At 35.4% G+C, this 20913-nt stretch overlaps 1 protein-coding gene across 1 annotated transcript in view; it reads left to right on the top strand.

The window, feature by feature from the left end:
• sh3bp5lb (SH3-binding domain protein 5-like, b) overlaps positions 1 to 19350 on the top strand; it is a 47211-nt gene extending 27861 nt beyond the window's left edge. The window contains exons 4-7 of the mRNA XM_039768694.1: positions 2965 to 3093; positions 3785 to 3946; positions 15527 to 15700; positions 15811 to 19350. Of these exons, the coding sequence (XP_039624628.1) occupies positions 2965 to 3093; positions 3785 to 3946; positions 15527 to 15700; positions 15811 to 16305 (960 nt within the window). The 3' untranslated portion in view covers positions 16306 to 19350. The remainder of the gene's footprint in view (positions 1 to 2964; positions 3094 to 3784; positions 3947 to 15526; positions 15701 to 15810) is intronic.
• Positions 19351 to 20913: the final 1563 nt, after the last annotated feature.

The raw sequence follows: 20913 nt of genomic DNA, 5'->3' as shown, positions 1-20913 counted from the left end.
GAAAGAGAAATATACAGCTGTGGTTCAAGGATGCCATCTTAATCCATATGTAATTCTTAACTGTGCTATGTATTCCCTGACCTGTGATGAATCTTACACTTTCATTAGTTATATATTGATAACATTAAGTCCTATATCCAGACTTCATTTCAAGATCCATCCATTATTGTAACTCGGTTTTCGGTTCATTTTCACCAGTATCTCTTATGTATTTGAGTAATCTTATCTCTTGCATGAAGCTAACTTCTTGCTCCCTCAATATTACTGTATGCCTGCTCACTTTTTTAAAAAAAGTTATTTGAAGTAAATGTGCCTAATGTTTATTATAAACAGTTCTTTAACAATAAATTCTATTCTGTTCTGTCTTATTTTAAGCATGCAGTAATTCAGCTTCTGCTCAAAATAACTAATCTTGTCCTCTGTTATAAATAATTTGCATCCTACCTCTAAATTGAATATTACTTTTTAAAATACTTGACAAAGTTGTTTTGTCTCAGTGACAACCCTTTCAAATTCAAAAAAAAGGGCTGCCTCTTTCACTCATTCATTACTTAAATATCCTGTCTTCAATTTAAATGCTCAGTATTGTGGGAGTAGTATCTTGTTGATATTCAATGCTGAATATTCAGGAAGTAACTGTTAATAATATTTAACAAAAAATGCACATTTTGCATGATTTGACTGTATGAATGGATAGCAGACATGTGGATTGTGGAACGCATGTTATGTGAGAAATGTAAAAATTTCTTCCATGTATGTTTTCATATTGTTTACCTTTTGACAGAACTGGTCACCACTCTTCTATTATGTCATAAACATTTTTCTCTGGCTCTGCATGAAGACGATATAAAAAATTTCTCTCAGTTGTCACTACAAAGTACATGAGTTAAGTAACATGTAAACAACATGTTGGCTTTGTGTGGAGCATGGGTGAGGAAGTACGGGAACAGTAGCAAGTGGAAATACGAGAGCAGCGTCTCACATAGGCAATGTGAGGTATTAAACGAGAACTTCATCTCTCACACAGGTGGTGCAGTGGTAGCGCACCCAAAATACAGCAGCAAAACTGCCTGGCTGACTGATCAGAGCACCATGCAGGCTGCAGTCTTGTGATCTTAAATCCCAGGCTGCTGTTTATCCCTACCTGTTACTATCCTGTAGCTGTTACTCATCTGTTGGGGGCATCTTATAAATTTAGTATTGATTCAAATCTTAAATTGCCTGATAACCTAAAAGTAAGTTGTATAATTAAACCAAGACATAAAACCAGAGCCTCCACCTGGGGCACCTGTAATAGTAAACTTAATTCTAATTAAAACAAAAAATATATCACCAGTTCAGAAGCATCTATGCAGTTTTAAATGCTGCTTATCAAACATTCTCTGTCTTGAAAGTAAAGCTACTTTGGTAAATATTATATTAAATGCAAAATCTGTTTTGTGTCTTCGCACTGAAACCTAGCTTATTAAATCTAACATTGTTTTAGCTGAGACGTCACTAGACATTCCTTCATAAATCTAGAGATACTGGTTGAGGATGTGGTCTTGGAATAGTTAATTATGACAAAATGCAAATCAATTTTAAAAATTTAGGCAAATTCACATCCTTTGAGGCACTCATTACAAATATTAAAACAGATTCCAGCACAATTTGTAGTGCTAGTCTGCAGACCACCAGAACCATATTCATTGTTCATAAATTTGGCAACCTTTTATCTGATACAGTTATAAATTATGATCATGTATTGCTAATGTGGGATTGTAATATACACGTTGATGTGGAAAGTGACACTTTTAGAAAATTTTGTATTTATTTGTTACATTTAGTAGGATTTTGTCAGATTGTCAATTGTCCAACTCATAATCAATTCACACTTATGTGATGGAGCCCAGCAGAGGACTCAGTACATATGCCTCTTGCCTTACAGCCAGTGCTGATGAAATAGTAACAACGCAGGTATTTTTATTTCAGTAAGATAAGTGTTGCATTAGGTTACTCATGACTTTAAAAAGTAACTGGATTACTTTGTACATGTCACCCTACTGCTCTTGAGAGTGTGTTGCTGAGTTTAGCACTGTACATTCGGCACATCAACACAAATTTAGCGATTTCTAAAATATTGAGAGAGATTATTTCAGCCAGGAGAAGTAACAATACAATTGCCTAAAACATTTGCCTCTGGACATTATTTTGTAGACGCTTCTGCCAGCAGCTGCTGAAAGCGTGTGCAAAGAAAATACATGTGCAGATTGACAGAGTGCAATGGACATGCATGGAGAAAGGATAACAGTTAAAGTAGGAAAGTATCAAACCTAGACATTATTGTAAGTGAGAATGAGTGTCTCTTAGTTTGAATAATATATAAAATGTTTCTGGTAATATCTAAAAACAAGTCCTTTCTCAGATGAATGTGATCTTTGAATGTATTGAGTACTCCTTCGGTAATCGGACATATTATGAATAACGTGCAGTTTCCATTTTTATTTCGTAGATCCACCAAACTAAATCATTACAGAGGAATTAACGATGCTTGCAGTAATACAGTACTAACACTGAATGCGTCAGATCATACTTTTAATATCACAGATAAAAAACATTTGTTTTTGTCCAGTGTGGACTGTCCATCATAGTCATATTACAGTTTCAAAAATTTAACTCCACTTACAACGATTCTATTTAGAATCAAAGATTCAGTGGAAAAAGGATGTCAGTTTTACAGTGTTCATATACAGATTATTGAGGGCTCAAAGTGGCCAGCTAATCCACATTTTCTAATTGTACATTGTCTGAGAATTTGTAGTCATATCTCGGAGAAGTTTCAGTGCTTAAGACTGCAGCCACATGCCAATGAAATGTCATCTGCAGTGCTGTTAAATATATTCATGTTTAACTTAAACAGTGTTTGTATGTATTTTGTGTCTTGCTTTTCTCTTTGGACATTGATCTTACAACTTTATTTTTCAGGAAGCTCGCTCTGCTTATCGAAAAATCTTGACAGACTCTGCTCGCAAGCTTAATGCTCAGGGTTCTCAGCTAGGAGCCTGCATTGAGAAAGCTCGTCCATATTATGAAGCCAGAAGACTAGCTAAAGAGGTCAGTTGATATCCCAGATGTCTTACAATATAATGTTGGAATGGGTGCCAAGGAAGTGGGATAACATTGTCAAACTTGTGTCTTAGCCTAACAAATCTGCCTAACTCAAGTAGCACATCATGGAAGTCCCAATTTAAATCTTATTCACTGGTTGGTTTCACCTAGAAATAATAAATCTTACATATGCAATATTTTGTTAAATAACTGGGTCAGACTGGCAAATATTTAGTCTCTCTCTATTTTTAGTGTAGTCAGCAAAACTTACTTAAATTTTATGCACAAGCTAAGATTTCAGGTGTCTTCTTCATGGTAGTGAAAATCACTTTAAACAAAAAAATAGCATATTCTGTATATATCTTACCGCTTGTGTATATCAGTCTTCAGGGAATTAATTAAAATTTAAGCAGAGTTGGATACAGTTTGAAACTCCATTTTATAAAGACTTAAAATATTAAACACTAGTGGCATAGAAGTACTTTGTAAATAATTTAATAATTGTATGGAAATATAAAAAATATTTAACCTCCTGACTATTATTCACACTGTAGTGTCATGAACAGTTCTAAAGTTGGCATGTTTTTTTTTGTTTGTTTGTTTTTTTAAACAATTGTTTATTTAATTAATTTTGTATGTCTGTCCTAGTAAACATGCACTGTTTACTCAGATGCCCTTTATTTTATGAACATTTCAGGCACAACAAGAAACGCAGAAAGCAGCCCTAAGCTATGAGAGAGCCGTAAGCATGCACAATGCTGCACGGGAAATGGTTTATGTGGCTGAGCAAGGGTTAATGGCAGATCGTAATCGCCTGGATCCAACTTGGCAAGAAATGCTTAACCATGCTACCTCAAAGGTATCTGTTATTTCTAGACTTTTTGAAAACTGAGATTATTTAACTTTACTAAAAACTGTTTTCGTAAGACCAAATTCATGATGAGCAGACACTAAGGCTGACCCACAAAGAACTTTGTAAACCAGTGAAAGAACCATAGTGTGAAATTTAAAAGTCACAGGAAGTAGTGCATCTTAGAAAGGCCAAGAGTGATGTACTCCATTTTACTTAGACTTTACTCTGTATAATGTTTTTCTTTCCTTAGCTGATCATTTATTAAATCTATCCAGTAATTATTACAGAGAAATAAGACCTCTGTTGTGTTTCTCACATCTTTTGTAGGCATGATAATTTAAATGCTTTGAGGAACCTTTCAACTGTATTTTACTTTTGGTCTTATTATTTTAAGAGCTTTACTACTTAAGCGTCTAGAACTAAAAACAATATTTTATTCACAGGTTATATGAGAGTAGTGACATTATTAGTTTCTCTGATTTGCATTCAGGAGTGCCTAACAGAATATGCCTTGTAGTTATTTCCTTTCTTTTCCTAGAAAAATCCTTTAGACTCTTAATATGCTGATAATATATATTTGAATCCAGAAAGTATTCAGACCCTTTCGATTTCCAGTTACTTTACTTGGTTGTAGGTGTAATTTTAAACTGATAAATCTGCCAGATTTGCCCAATCAAAGTCAAAGGTGTAATTGCTGTCAATGGTGCTTCTACAGAGTAAGGGTATGAATATTTAGATTTCAGCTTTTGATTTTAATAAATTTGAAAACCTTTCTGAAAACATGATTTTTACCTTAGTATTATGGGTTATTAAGTATAAATTAATGGCGGAAAATGGAAAATTGATCCTTTAATAATTAAATTTACAACATAATAAAGTGTGCAGAAAGAGAAGGAGTCTGAATACTTCTTGAATTCACTGTAAAATTAAATTCTCAAACCCACTTGATCATGCATTGTGTCATGATGGGCTCTAGTCATCATTCTCCAACTCTTGGGTGCAAGGCAAGAAATAATCCCAGAGAGGGCACCAAGTGCCACCCCAGTTTTGCTGGGCCCACATATACACCCACCCACACTGGTACTGGTACTTTTTTTTTAAGCTAATACCTTTACTATGGTCATAACACTGTTGTCTAGAAGAGAGACTAGGCTATAACATGCCCAACAGGCCTTATTTGTTTAGAGTTACCATATTGTGCTGTGGATTTTCTTCTGGTTGCTGTGGTTTTCCTCCAATATCCCAGAGAATCCATATTAGGTTATTTGGGGCTATGTGACACTGAAGTCAAACTATATTGTTTAACAATGATAATGTATTAATTATGTTTTTCTAAATCTGTAAAGAACTGGTCCTGCCCCTGGCTTCAGCCCCTTGCAACCCTACACTGAAGTATGCCACTTCATAAAATGGATGTAGTGATGTTTTATTAAGTGCATGATGCCAATCAAACCTGCTTTTAACTTCCCAAATTACGTTTGTTACAGTATATCCCTCCGCATACTGATTGTTTATTCAGTCTGAAGTGCTTTATTTATCACTGTTTCAGCCTTATGACTAACATATGCACAACATGTCACTCTCTTAGCAATTCAAGAGATTTACTTATTACCAGCACGAACAACATACATTATGATGTTTTAAATATATCTCAGAGCTAAATATTAATTTGTATGTTTGAATATATTCCTAGAGACCAAAGGCTCAATATCCTTGGCTATAGGCTATTTATCAACCTTGAATGCCTTACTTTACATACTGTTCCCTACTATTAGGTGGCACTCTCACCTTCAGCCTTAATAAACCTTGCAGTTCAGAGCATATAACAAACTTCCATCTGCTCCAGGTGCTCTTACTAAAAATTACCTTATTACCTCAATCACTGTAAATATGAAGACAGAGTATAGAAAGTAGCGTGGTATTTATTACATGAATAATGATACCAAATAGAATAAGGAATAACAGAAAATAAGACTGATTGTAAAGTCTGGATATAGTCTTTAGGAAAAGCTTATGAAAAAGTATAGATGTCAAAGAAGAAATGTCCCAGGCGGCTTGTGATCTAGCACTCAAAGTTGTTTTTGTTGACGATCAGATGAAAACTTCCACATGTTGCCAGCGCCCTCTTCTGATATTGCTGTTTCATTTTCTTTTTCTAACATTGCTCTTCAGAAAAGGCATATTTATTATAAAATTCTATGTTGGGGTTTCGCAACACGTGATTGTTAGATATTCCGATTGGCTGGCTGGCAATATTAATTCACTCTGACTCTTTAAACTATTTGAATACATCAGTTTCCCAAAGCAATAAAGTTTTTGATGTTTTAACAATCTCCTGTCTCAAGCTGTAAACCTATTTAGTCCTGGTGCTCTTCCCATCACAGGTGATAAAATCATCAATACAGCTTGAGGCATCTCCTGAATTCCTGCTCTGTTCAAACAAATGGTACTGTGATTGATATTGGTTCAATTCAGGGAAACAGAATGCTATTGAGGTTAAACTGCCCATGCAATCGACCTATATTTAAGTTCATCCTTTATTTGTCTTGAGCAAAGTATAATGAAAATATAGGCAAAAATTTGCAGATTTTGCACACCACAACTCTAGCAAACACTAAATTTTAGCCAGTTATTTTCTAACCTGCTTAGTCCCAAAAAGGGTCATGGGGATGCTGGAGCCAGTCAGCTCATATTGGGTAAAAGGCAGGAACAAACCCCAATCCATCATAAGGCGAACACACACACCCACACCACACTTGCACCCCCAACACACTCTAGGGCCAATAGAAAATTTGCATACAACCTAACCTTGCATGACAATGGGAGAGTACTGGAGCTTTATATATATATAAATATATATTTATTTATCTATTTATTTATTTATTTATTTATTGTATAAAGCGCTAAGTATGAAAGATTTAATGGACACAAGACACCTTGTTTTTTTTTTTACATCTTAATGATTATTCACAGTGTAGTCTTAATATTCATAGTACAAGCTTAAATCTAAAAGCAAGCTAAATCTATGTGTGTTCAGACCATAGTATTTATACAAGTATTTATTTATTCAATGAGCACCTGTAAAAAGCCGAATTTCCCCTGAGAACAAATAATCTGTCTGTCTGTCTTTGTGCAAATATATTGAAAACAGAGGATGTCTGTTCAACAAGAAAAAACATAAACCAGAGTTGGGACTGGATTATTGATATTATTTACTATGCAGATGTATGTGACTGTACATTAGAAATGTGTTCAGTACACGCAAGTCCAAAAAAAAAAAAGACTGTTTAAACAGGCACTATCTGTATAATGATATTAAATGTTTTCTGTAGTTTTTCATATCCATAGTAAGTAACTATCTTTTCTAGTAGACAGTAAAAAACTGTTTTCAATGCATAAGTGAACTTGAGTTTTAAAATACCTAGATATTATTATATTGACTTCACATAGCTCAAATAGTGTTAAAAAAATTATCAGTAGTATAATTATACAGTTTTATCAAACATTCTAACTACGCAAAAAATTTCCTTAACTGTTGCATACCTTTTGAACTGTTATAAAATGATATAGTGTTTTTTTTTTTTTTTCTTTAAAAAAGTGACATGTTCATTATGTCAGATTTCATGTGACAAGGACAGTTGGTTCTCATTGGGACCCACTAACTGTAGAAAAGCACATCAGAGTCCTGTCAGTTCTTGAACAATGTATTTCTTCAACTTTTTTAAACTAGTTTCATAAGTGCATATTTTATCCTGCTGTGGCATATTTCTTAGTTGTGTCAGAACAATTTATGGAATGTAAGTACCGTAGCTGTCATTAATTGGCAATGTTGGAAATTGTTACTGTTCTGGAACATCTATTTTCAGATACACAGCACATATTTTGAAGCATTTAGAATTTTAGACAAATAACACAGATGTGTATAAAAATAAAGGCAAAATTTAGTTTTGTAGTAAAACATGTTATTTGTTGCCTGAGAAATTATCCTTTTTTTTTCTTCTTCTCCTATATTTGAATAATGACAAAATTACCAGTCTAGGTCTTCACTAACTCATGAACCAAAATTATATGCATGACACATCATTATATATCCTATATAATGCATCATTCTTAAATAAAGCAATACAGCAGAAATTTATCTACATATTCAAATTTAGTTTTCATAAGAATTTTCAACTTTCTATCAGAAATGTACATACTCAGCATTTTCACTATGTATTTAACTACATTATGCTTTGCTGTATTTTTATTTATTAATGCCTACAGTATTTAAATGTCCTGGAAGGTGGTATTTTTAAACATTTATTAATTTTGTCCCTGACTTCCTCTACATTTTTACTCACAAATTATAATCCTAGAATATGTTCATCCTTAGACGTAATGGATTTTAGCTAAAACGTATATTGAAAGTAGCAACTTTGGACAGTCATTGAAATTTCTCTTGGTTTTTCTTGCCCTACTGTTCAAATTTTTTGCTTTATTTAGGCTTTAATTATTGAGATGAATTAGGCAGTTTACAATTGTGACTTTTTGAAATGTGCATATTGTTGATGCATTTTGGCATACTTTGTCAAGTTTAGTTTATATAATGAAGTAATCCCTTGTGATTCGCGGGGGTTAGGGCCACTAAATAAGATGCAAAAGGTTGTGAGATAAACAATCACTGCACAAGCAAATCATGTTTGTAAGAATGGCTACTGGGACATAGATGCATGGTGCCCCCCATACAAAGACCATAGTTCAGCAGTTCTTTAGTGAACTGTATACAATTTAAATTATAATTTGTGTGTATATTTAAGGTAGGAAACAATAAAAATTAATATTACAGATACAAAATGAATTCTTAAAACACTCAGCACAAAATGACAAACACATCACAGTCTAGTTTCACAAATGATGGTGATTTAGTTATGAAATGAAATCCCTTGTGAATTATCTTCAGAAAGTTATGTATAGTATTGTCCTACTGTGATGCAGTTGTATGTAAAGATTTGTAGAAGTTGGTAGCGCTCCCAAATGAAGAAAATTTCCAACTCAGATGAATTCATACAAATAAGCAGGCACAGAACAATAACATAAATAAAGAGACAACTGTAATCCTATGAGTGTAATTTTTGTGCAGTGAGGTGCTGAAAGAAGGACATCGCTGATTGCAATCTTACCGGCTTGTTATGGCTCACATTTAAAGTTGGTGCCCTCATCTTTCACCCAGCAGCCCTTGCAGCAACTATTAAAGCTGCCCAATGATGCAGTACACCCAGAGGAGCTGGGAATTGCAGTCCATTTAAATAGCAGCCCTACAGTGTCATCTGCGGTTTTCTGCAATAGATTGCAAAATTCACAAAACAATTTCAATTTAATTATAGATGACAGACCTGCAAATAGGTAGATCCATTAATAGTAAAAGTACGAAATGCAACAGCCAATCTGTATCTTATGTTTAACCCAAAGATCTTCCATCATTTCAAATATTAAGGTACTCTGAAATGAGGGGATCATATATAAAGTGTTACAATTACTACATGGTGTGCCAAATGTATGCAAATACCCTTAAATAAAAGTATACAATGTGCACTTCTGATTTGTTTGATTTGTAATTTTAAACTTAGAGCAGAGGTATAAATCAAGGAAAAATGTGTCTTTATCCTAAACATTATGAGGACACTGTATAACTGAAAGCAACTTCCATTTCCACCATAGACTATGCTAATCTGCAAGGTCAGCCTCCTCAGTCATCAAGACATTTTTTTTTTTTTTTTTTTTTTTTTTTCTGCTGCTTCCTTTCTGGTGTGTGATTTATAAAAGAAATTTAGTCTTTATGTGTGAGTATAGAGAGATAATGGAGATGACTACAAAGATATTTTGAATGTAATCTTCAATTTTAAATACCTTAAATTGCTTTTGTGAGTAAAGCTAATGTCTGCTTTTACTCATGAGTAGAATCCAGTTTTTTTTGGTCACATTTGAATTGCCACTTTTTGTAGCTGAATGAGACTATAAGGATAGTGTTATTTATTTGAGTGTAGAAATGTTGGTAATTGGGGGCAAAACCAACAATAAAAGTATTTAGTATTGTGTGTGAGATAGTCTTTACTAATTTTATATTGTGTCATAGGTGATCGTTTAGTTTTCATTTTGTTTGATCTTGTGTAGTGGTTAAGGCTTTGGACTTCAAACCTTGAGGTTGTGGGTACACATTCCCTTCTTCCAAAAAAAAACAACTGCATAACCAGTGATCTTAAGTCCAAGTCCTTTAGAGCCACAGTGGTTGCAGGTTTCAGATGAAACCAACTTCTCAATTTGAAGCCAGTTTCTGCTGTTGATTAAACATGTTTAATTTTGCAGATTATATCTTTTTTTCTCCCACAATAGATTTTTTATCTATGCATATTTTCTGAGGTGAATCTGTCATTTTTGACCCTGTACAAGACAAAAGGACTAAGACAATTGTGCATGCATTACAGAGAAGTATAATACAGAGAAAAGGAGACAGTTTAATGCAACATATTCACAGTCCGTTTCTGGTTATTATATTTGAGCTGTCACTCGCCTAACACCTCAGACACAATTTCCTGCATTCCATTTTATCACCTGTGCTTTCACATCTTCCCATATGCCTCTGAGCTATTTTCACACATAAAACTTTGCCCACTTCCAAAGAACCATTTCTTTGAAGTTATGAATAGCCTTTTTATAACATAGGATTTAGTCATGTGTAATCTGTTGTCTCTAAATCAGAACTCTTTGTTAACATTATTTTCAAACAAATACTTCTGATAAATGTAAATACTTTTAAACAGGACAAAGATGGCTGATGCAGTTTTATTATTGACCTGTTTCACATTTAAGCAAACTAAACAAGAAAAGGTTTGTGTGGTAAACTACCTTTATGAAGTTCATAAAGAGAAACAACTTGCAGTATTAGAAAGAAGAATTTAAGATTGCAGACAAAGAGAAGGAGAAAACATTTCTAATTCAATTAAATATTATTTTAGCAGCAAAAGTTTACATCTAATTGTTGAACTGGTTGGAACAAAAACACTGCAATGGCTGTAGCTTTTCCAGAATCCAGTGTAAAATCTCTGGGCTGTTCAGTACAAAGTTGATACAGGTCAGGCAGGTTTGAAGACCAAGAAGAATGCACTCTATGAGAGAATCAGAAAAGGCTACAAGGAGAACAATTGTAATTCTGAAAGATCTGCAGGCTGTTATATCCAAAGTTGACACCTGATTATAATATCTCGAGCAGTTCATATCTCTTTATTTGCTTACAGCATACCGGTTAAGAGAAAGTTCTCACAGAAAACAAAATCCAAATTTGAGTCTTGTTAGAGATATGTCATTAGGGAGAAATGCTTTTAGGCTTTCGTTGCAAAGAGTTCCCAACACAACATAGCACCTTGCATAAGAAAAATTGCTTATATTGTGAAACATGTTGGTGGAAACATCCCATATTATTATGGCATGTATGATTTTGTTTGGTTGGAAGGTTATCAGAATAACACCAAAAATGAATGGAACATAGAAAGCTGGGCAAGTATAACACATTTTCAAAATGTCATTATTATGACACATATAGTTTGAGCAAGTCTAAAGTAGTGAAGTAACAAGAGGTGAAATGTTCTTGAGTGGTCTAGCAAACGTTTCAGTCTAACACCATCAATGGTATGACTCGAAAGTTGCTGTCTGTCAAATTTCCCTAAAGAACTTGATTTTACTTGAAGAGAGTTAAAGAAAATGATCAAATATTCACTAAAATATATTTAGTTTTCAAAGACCTATCCCAACCGACTAAAGCTACAATTGCTGCCTAGATGTACTTCCAGCAATATTAAATGGAAATGATGGTTACTCATTTACAGTTTAATTTTAAAATATACCCCCGCCCTTTGCAGTATTGAAAACTGCTGTCTCACAGCATCAGAAGCTTGAGTTTGAATTTTGACCTGGTCACTCCCTGTGGAGTTTGCACATTTGCTATGTTTGCAATCCCATCCCAGTATGGGAAAGTATGGGTATACATTTTGGTATTCTCTTCAAGGATTTTTTTTCTGACTTGTCATTAACTCTTGACAGAATTCACCACAAAGCAATAGTGAAATATTGAATTCATAAGGTAAGTGAGCTTGATGGAACAAATGGTCTTCTCATGTTTGTCAAACATATGTTTTTTGTTATGAAAACTGTAGTGAAAGTGAATACAAATTGAAAATGTATAATTTATTCTTAAGATTCTTAACCTGGTTTACATATTGAGGTAAGGTAGTTATAGTTATTTAAGGTAGAGAAAGCAAATATTTTGTTATACTCACTAACCATGGCTCTGGGGCATGGCAACATTTTGTGTGTGTGTATATATACAGTGCATCCGGAAAGTATTCACAGCGCATCACTTTTTCCACATTTTGTTATGTTACAGCCTTATTCAAAAATGAATTAAATTCATTTTTTTCCTCAGAATTCTACACACAACACCCCATAATGACAATGTGACAAAAGTTTACTTGAGGTTTTTGCAAATTTATTAAAAATAAAAAAACTGAGAAAGCACATGTACATAAGTATTCACAGCCTTTGCTCAATACTTTGTCAATGCACCTTTGGCTGCAATTACAGCCTCAAATCTTTTTGAATATGATGCCGCAAGCTTGGCACACCTATCCTTGGCCAGTTTTGCCCATTCCTCTTTGCAGCACCTCTCAAGCTCCATCAGGTTGGACGGGACGCATCAGTGCACAGCCATTTTAAGATCTCTCCAGAGATGTTCAATCGGATTCAAGTCTGGGCTCTGGCTGGGCCACTCAAGGATATTCACAGAGTTGTCCTGAAGCCACTCCTTTGATATCTTGGCTGTGTGCTTAGGGTTGTTGTCCTGCTGAAAGATGAATCGTCGCTCCTGTCTGAGGTCAAGAGCGTTCTGGAGCAGATTTTCATCCAGGATGTCTCTGTACATTGCTGCAGTCATCTTTCCCTTTATCCTGACTAGTCTCCCATTTCTTGCCACTGAAAAACATCCCCACAGCATGATGCTGCCACCACCATGCTTCCCTGTAGGGATGGTATTGGCCTGGTGATGAGCAGTGCCTGGTTTCCTCCAAATGTGACGCCTGGCATTCACACCAAAGAGTTCAATCTTTGTCTCATCAGACCAGAGAATTTTTTTTCTCATGGTCTGAGAGTCCTTGGCTTTTGGCAAACTCCAGGCGGGCTGCCATGTGCCTTTTACTAAGGAGTGGCTTCCATCTGGCCACTCTACCATACAGGCCTGATTGGTGGATTGCTGCAGAGATGGTTGTCCTTCTGGAAGGTTCTCCTTTCTCCACAGAGGACCTCTGGAGCTCTGACAGAGTGACCATCAGGTTCTTGGTCACCTCCCTGACTAAGGCCCTTCTCCCCCAATCGCTCAGTTTAGATGGGCTGGGAAATTCTAGGAAGAGTCCTGGTGGTTTTGAACTTCTTCCACTTACAGATGATGGAGGCCACTGTGCTCATTGGGACCTTCAAAGCAGCAGAAATTTTTCTTTAACCTTCCCCAGATTTGTGCCTTGAGACAATCCTGTCTCGGAGGTCTACAGACAATTCCTTTGACTTCATGCTTGGTTTGTGCTCTGACATGAGCTGTCAATTGTGGGACCTTATGTAGACAAGTGTGCGCCTTTCCAAATCATGTCCGATCAACTGAATTTACCACAGGTGGACTCCAATTAAGCTGCAGATCTCAAGGATGATCAGGGGAAACAGGATGCACCTGAGCTCAATTTTGAGCTTCATGGCAAAGGCTGTGAATACTTATTTACATGTGCTTTCTCATTTTTTTTATTTTTAATAAATTTGCAAAAATCTCAAGTAAACTTTTTTCACGTTTTCATTATGGGGTGTTGTGTGTAGAATTCTGAGGAATTCCACAAACTGTATAAAAAGTGATGTGCTGTGAATACTTTCCGGATGCACTGTGTGTGTATATACTGTATATATTTATTTGCATTTAAGACATAAGCCAGGAGGTACCGTACTTCTTTATACAAAAGTCCATAAAAATCTAGAACAAACTACAAAGTCGTGTAGATGACAGTTGACTTGATTTAACAGGTCTTGAATACATAGTCCAATGAGTGTCTTACTTGCATATAATAATAAAAAAAAAGTTTACAGTTGATAGCATGCAACATATAAACACAAATACTGTATATACAATATGTATTTACAAGTGACAGTTTCTGGATGAAGTGATGAGGCTAGCTTATTGATTGGTTAAACAAGTAAGCTAAATGGAGTGACTAATCATCTTCTATTTTTCAAAATATTCAATTTTACATTTAAATATTTATTTTCAAGGATGGTGCATGGTTTGGAGTGCAGACCCTCATACAAAATTCTCATAATTGTGGCTTTTTGCTTTTCACAACAGAGATCTCATGAAGAGCAACATTGCCTTAAGAAAATAACATTTCAAAGCACATCAGAAGAGTTATTGAAGCCTGTAATTCTGGATGATGACACAGAAATAGTTATGTAGACTAGGACTACTATCAGTATACAGTTAGCCAAATAGTGCTTATATGGAGGAAATTCAGTGCTGTTTTATTTCTGCAAGTGAGCATCCTGTAAATAGTCTGCAGTGTAATATTTGAAGAATGATATTTACAGAATTAAATACTACTCTTCAAAAACATGTTGTGGAGCTACATGAGCCACCTTAGGAACTGGATGGCTTCCAAACAATCAAGAAAAAATGGATTCCATCAACAACAACATTGTTTAAAAGGAAGAAATTCTACATTGTAGAAAGGCCTAGTCTAAGTCCTAACCACTCCTATTTAAATGTTGTGGCACTATTCATGAATTGTGTCAAAAAACAAAATGGCTTAATAAAAAGGAATCTGCCAAAGTACCTCTTAAATGTTGTGCAAGTGAGATCAGCAGACGTAGGAAGTATTTATTTGAGGTTACTGCTAATAACAGGATCTCCACTTGTTACTTGTTTTCCCCAAGTTTTACATTGTTGAACCTGATTATATAAACGATATACTAAGTAGAGGTATTGCAGTTTACAATTCTGTTTTTACTACAAATAAGACCACTTTTATTTATTATAATATCCAGAGTCAAAGTTGCAAATGCTTACATAGTTGCTCAGTAAGTTCCAGGCCTTTAGTAACATATTGTAAATGTACTGCTAAAGACTGTATAATAAAATCATATTTCATGAACAAAAGGTCAGAAAAACTGACTTGGTAATATGCCAAGAAAGAAAATTTCATATTTTAGAGCAGTAAAAAAACTTGCATGCTTTACTATGGGATTTCAGATGCTTTTCCCTAGCAGTTTAAATTGCTACATTGTTACACCATTGTTTATTCAGACCTGCTTATATATGAGCTCAAAATCAGAAACAACCAAGTGGACATGATAATGGAGCCTTTAATAATGATACTTTAAAATAATATTTACAAATGACTTATTATTTATTGCTTTATGTTTTTGTCAGTATAGCTAAATTGTCTAAGCTTGGTATGATGCAGAACATTTTAGCGGCTGTGCTTTTAAAGAAATTTGCTGCATTTTTATCGTGGTGGTATTTTTCAGGTGAATGAGGCAGAAGAAGAGCGACTACGCAGTGAGCGAGAGCACCAGAGAGTCACACAGCTTTGTCAACAAGCAGAAGCCAAAGTACAAACCCTGCAGAAATCGCTAAAGAGGGTCATTGTCAAGTCCAAGCCTTATTTTGAGTTGAAGGCTCAGTTTAATCAAATTTTAGAGGTAGGAATGAACATTATACTTAGAAGATGTGATACTAAAAGTTTGGGTAATTTTATGCTATCAGTTTCTTTTTATTTATAGCATTTTAATTTGTTATCTTTCACTAACAGGAACATAAGTCCAAGGTTCTGGATCTAGAACTACGTGTCTCCCAGGTGAAAATGCGTTACTCAGTAGCCCTGCGCAACTTAGAACAAATCAGTGAACAAATTCATGCCCGCCGTCGCCTGGGCAGCCGAAGCAAACGAAGTATTCCCCAACCAATGGCATGGGAGGGACGGGGATCCCCTGTTGGAGCAGAGTCAGACTGCTCCATAACAGCAAGTGGAGCTCTGAGCCTTGGGACAAGCAACATGGGAGATTTTGTCCACCAAGTGGACTCCACAGATAATGTGTCAGTGCTAAGTCTGCAGACCATCGCCTCAGACCTGCAAAAATTTGACTCAGTTGAACACTTGGGGGACATTGTCTGTGATGCTGCTAGCCTACATAGTGATGATCTCCTTGGTGGAGATTCTGATGATCCTGGTCGACATCATAGAGCTTCAGAAAGAAAGCAGCACTCTTCTTCCTTTTTTAAACACCATCGCAGTGTCAGCTTATGAAATGAAACCAGCTGTCTCATGTGAAACATTGATCTCTTTTCAGTCACATTTTTTTCAGCAGGTCATCTGCAAATGGATGTGTATCCAAACAAAGAGATCCCCTTACCTGCCTCACAAAAATGGTTGTAGTCCATGTCAAGTGAGACAAAGGTTACATGTACTAGGAACTGGAAACAAGATGATGCGTTCTTGTGGGAAACAGGAAGTTTTTGCCCTTAAATCCATGTCATTTTAATATTTAAGTTGGACTGACATACAGTACAGTGCTTAAAGCTTTCAAATATTGTTCTTCTGAAGGCTGCTGAGAATTTGTTTGCTTCTGACGTAATGTGTAATTTTCATCTAAAATTCATCTTGAAGTTGATGTTAAACAGCTTTGCGCTCAATCTGCCAAAATCCTCTTGTAAAATTCTCAAGTTCAGAACAGTTTCTTCTGTTCAGTTTTCTCACATGTGACACACATGGTTATACTATGACTATCTGACAAATATGCAGAGATGTATGAATAATGAATGGCTAGATTTATCTAAAGCATGGAGCAAGGGTTTATTCAAAAACTGATACTTACACTAGTAAATGAATATGGAAAATACTGCTGAAACCCTAAATGCAGTGTGTGTGTTTGTGTGTGTGTGTGTGTGTGTGTGTTCAGATCAGTTCAGTCGTTCAGACAACTGAGGGGAAATTTATTTTTGGTGTAGTCTTATTTTCATTCTTACAATATCATATTTAATAAATAGAAGAACAATTCTGAAATGGTCATTTACTAAAGTGAGAAACTACATAATATAGGGCACTTCCTGAAAGTAGATATATTTGGGACCAGTTTATTTGAGCATATAAACAAATTATTGACTGTCTTTTCATGGTTTAGTGTGTGAAAATATTTTAATGAAAGGTGACAAATAGTTTTGCTCTTACAAATTAATGTAAAACAGGAAAATGATTTGTGTTCTTTAATTGTTTCATATTTTTTATTTATTTATTAATGTATATTTTTTATCCAGATCAGAGGTATTCCACTTATACCATGTCTATTGTACAGCCAGTATTAAACAACAGTAACACCACCATCGCCCCCAATTCATTTCTTTTAAAGTGAATTCTTATTTTTCTTCCATTTTGAATGCTTCTGTTATTTCTTTGGAGTAAACTTGCCCCTGCAGACAGAAATCTTTTATACACATTTGATATGGTGAAAGTGGAAAACATTTTGTTTGCTGTTTTATTTATTTTTATAAAATTTGACAAAAGGATGTGTGATTTGTAACTGTAAAATGTACAATTGTATAATGACTACTAAAATGGTAATTTACAAACATTTATATTTGAATTCATTTTGCAAACTAATTATAGTTTTATCTTGAAATTCTTTCTCATTTTGGCTTAATGTAATATTAAGTGAGCTTTTTAAAGCCAGCTTTTACAGAATTGCACCTGTTTTAAAGGCACATGTTTCAAACATTTCAGAGGAAGAAATAAAGTTTATTTGGCGACCTGTTCTTTGTCTTATCCACAACAAAAGAAAAAAATACCATTTACATTTGTATGAGAAAAATGCAATCGCACTTTATTGAACCATTTTAGTGCTTGCATGGCTGTAATGCACTAATGTCATTAGAGATTTGGTGTACTTATTCAGTCCCTGTAAAGGATGCTTGGAACTGGGGGGCAGGGTACTGGGTGTCTTATTAGGAACTTGAAGTTGGCATTACTTGCTGTTGCTCTGTCTGAGGTATTGGTTATTGTAATGGAGAATCTCTCACAATGAACCATGGGCATTCAAAAGACAGATATTTTCATTATTTGTGAGCATAAGGTTGTTCTGTAAAAATCTTACCTAGGAAATCATGGGTTATTTAGAAGGAAAAATTTGCTGCATTGATCTCAAGTGAAAAATGTGGTAACCAAATGTATGAATTCTGGACTCTGTCCATTTTTCTGTCAGAGAATTCCAGAATGACGTTGCCAAGGGGAGATGAGGTGCAGAGGTAAGCCTTCTAGGTGTTATAGTCTTGTAATGTTTCACTGAGAATCATAGTGCTGAAGTGTATCAGCTTTCAGCCAAAGTACTACCAATAGATGGGTTGCACATTGATTTAAGATTACTGGGCATCATAAGGTAATATTTTTATGAAAAATGTAATAACCAAGACAGTATTCAAGAGACTTGCTGCTATGAAAACAACATTTGTATGAAGCAGCTAAAAGAATGTATCTCATTGGAAACTTACTTAGCAAATGTGTAGCAGAGCTTGTGTGCCTCAGATTTACATGCCATCTAATTTCCAGTGTGCATTTATATTCTCAGTGTTTTGAACATTTAGTTGTTTTTTTTTTTCCGTTTGGGGAATTTCTTCAAGTGTACTGGGCTTTATTTTAAATTAATTTAGCCATGCATTTTAGAACATAAATTGTTAAAAATAATACAAACATTAGGCAACCACCTAGTAAAAGGTATTCTATATTGTAAATTTAAAAGATTGCTAAATGTAATATAAACAACACTAGTGCCTTTGGCCACCTATGTTAAATCGAGTCCAAAATCTCATCCAAAATTACATTTGAAATAAGCAATGCTATAATAACGAATGCTTTCGTTTTATTTATTTTTTTTTATTAAGAAAACAAGTAGAATCCACATTTTGCGTTAGTAAATGTGTATATACTGACTAGTGAAATAAAGAGAGAGATTTACAATGTAATGCTTGACACAACTCTTTTCTGTTTGTGAACTAAGGTCAGGGTCACATGATAATATGTAGTTATTGTGTTTTTAAATTAAAAACCCTGATGTACAGTCCAAAGTTATTTCTCTTTCAGCACTGAAGTTGTGCCTAGCAATTCATTTATAGGGAAGAGCTTCCTGTTGATGTTGTATCAGCAAAGGACATCTAATTTGTTGTGATACAATACAGAATTTAAACTTTCACTCTCTGAACTTTAATCATGCATTTACATTGCTTTTTTTGTTAATGCAATACTTTTATCTGACTGTGATGTACTGGAGTTCAAAGACTGACAAATAAAATATTCTTCAAATGCCCTGTATAGTTATTTGTGTGCTTGACCTGTTAATAGATAGTTTTACTGAAAATTGAACTATATACATACATATATATAGTGTATAAGTAGTGTCATGCTTCCGTTAGGGGTCATCATAGTGGATAATCTGTTTCCATACATTTCCTGCCTTTTGCATCTAGCTCCGTAACACTCGCCACATCCATAAACCTCTTCTTAGGCCTTCCTCTTTTCCTTTTACCTGGCAGTTCCATCCTTAACATCCTTCTCCCAATATACCCAGCATCTCTCCTCTGCACATGTCCAAACCAATGCAATCTCGCCTCTCTGACTTTGTCTCCCTACCATCCAACATGAGCTGATCCTCTAATGTACTCACTTCTAATCCTGTCCATCCTCGTCACAACCAGTGCAAATCTTAACATTTGTAACTCTTCCACCTCCAGCTCTGTCTCCTGTTTTTGGTCAGTGCCACCATCTCCAACCCATATAACATTGCTACTCTCACTACTGTTTCGTAAACCTTCCCTTTCACTCTTGCTTGTATCCGTCTGTCACAAATAAGTCCTGACAATCTTCTCCACTCACGCTGCACTCTCTTCTTCACCTCTGTTCCACAATCCCCATTATTCTGTACTGGTGATCCCAGGTATTTAAATTCATCCACCCTGGAAAAATCTGCTCCCTGCACCCTCGCCATTCCTCTGACCTTCGTCTCACTCGCACACACATGTTCTGTCTTGTTTCTACTAACTTTCATTCCTCTCCTTTCTAGAGCATATCTCCACCTCTCCAGTGTCTCACAATCTGTCTAATCTCGTCTGTCAACCTGTCCATCACCATTGCAAATAAGAAAGGGCTCAGAACTGATCCCGGATGTGGTCCCACTTCTGCCTTCAATCCATCCATCACTCGTACCGCAGACCTCACCACTGTTACACTCCCCTCGTACACTCCCCTCGTACATATCCTGTACCGCTCTTACATACTTCTCTGCCACTCCCAACTTCCTTATAAAATACCACAACTCCTTTCTAGGCACTCTGCTATATGCTTTTCCTAAGTCCACACAGACACAATGCAACTCCTTCTGTCCTTCTCTATACTTCTCCATCAACACCCTCTGAGCAAACTTTGTATCTGTGGTGGTCTTTCCTGGCATGAATCCATACTGCTTCTCGCTAATCATCATCTTCCTTCCTAGCTTCCACTACACTTTCCCATAACTTCATGCTATGGCTCATCAATTTTATCCCTCTGTAGTTACTACAGCTCTGCACATCCCCCTTATTCTTAAAAACCAGTACCAGTATACTTCTTCTCCACTCTTTAGACACCACTCACTTTCCAAGATTGTATTAAACAATTTAAAAACTCCATTGCCATCTCTCCTAAACACCTACATACTTCCACAGGTATGTAATCCAAACTAACACCCTTCCCATTCTTTATCCTCTTCATAGCTGTCCTTTCTTCCTCCTTGTTAATCTGTTGCACTTCCTGGCTTACTATCTCCACATCATTCAACCTTCTATCTCTCTCTCATTCTTTTCATTCATTAGCCTCTCCAAATTACCCTTTCCA

Source organism: Polypterus senegalus, chromosome 11 (assembly GCF_016835505.1).
Source record: "Polypterus senegalus isolate Bchr_013 chromosome 11, ASM1683550v1, whole genome shotgun sequence".
In the NCBI taxonomy this organism is placed as follows: Eukaryota; Metazoa; Chordata; class Cladistia; order Polypteriformes; family Polypteridae; genus Polypterus; species Polypterus senegalus.
This window is presented reverse-complemented; position numbering and strand designations above follow the sequence as displayed.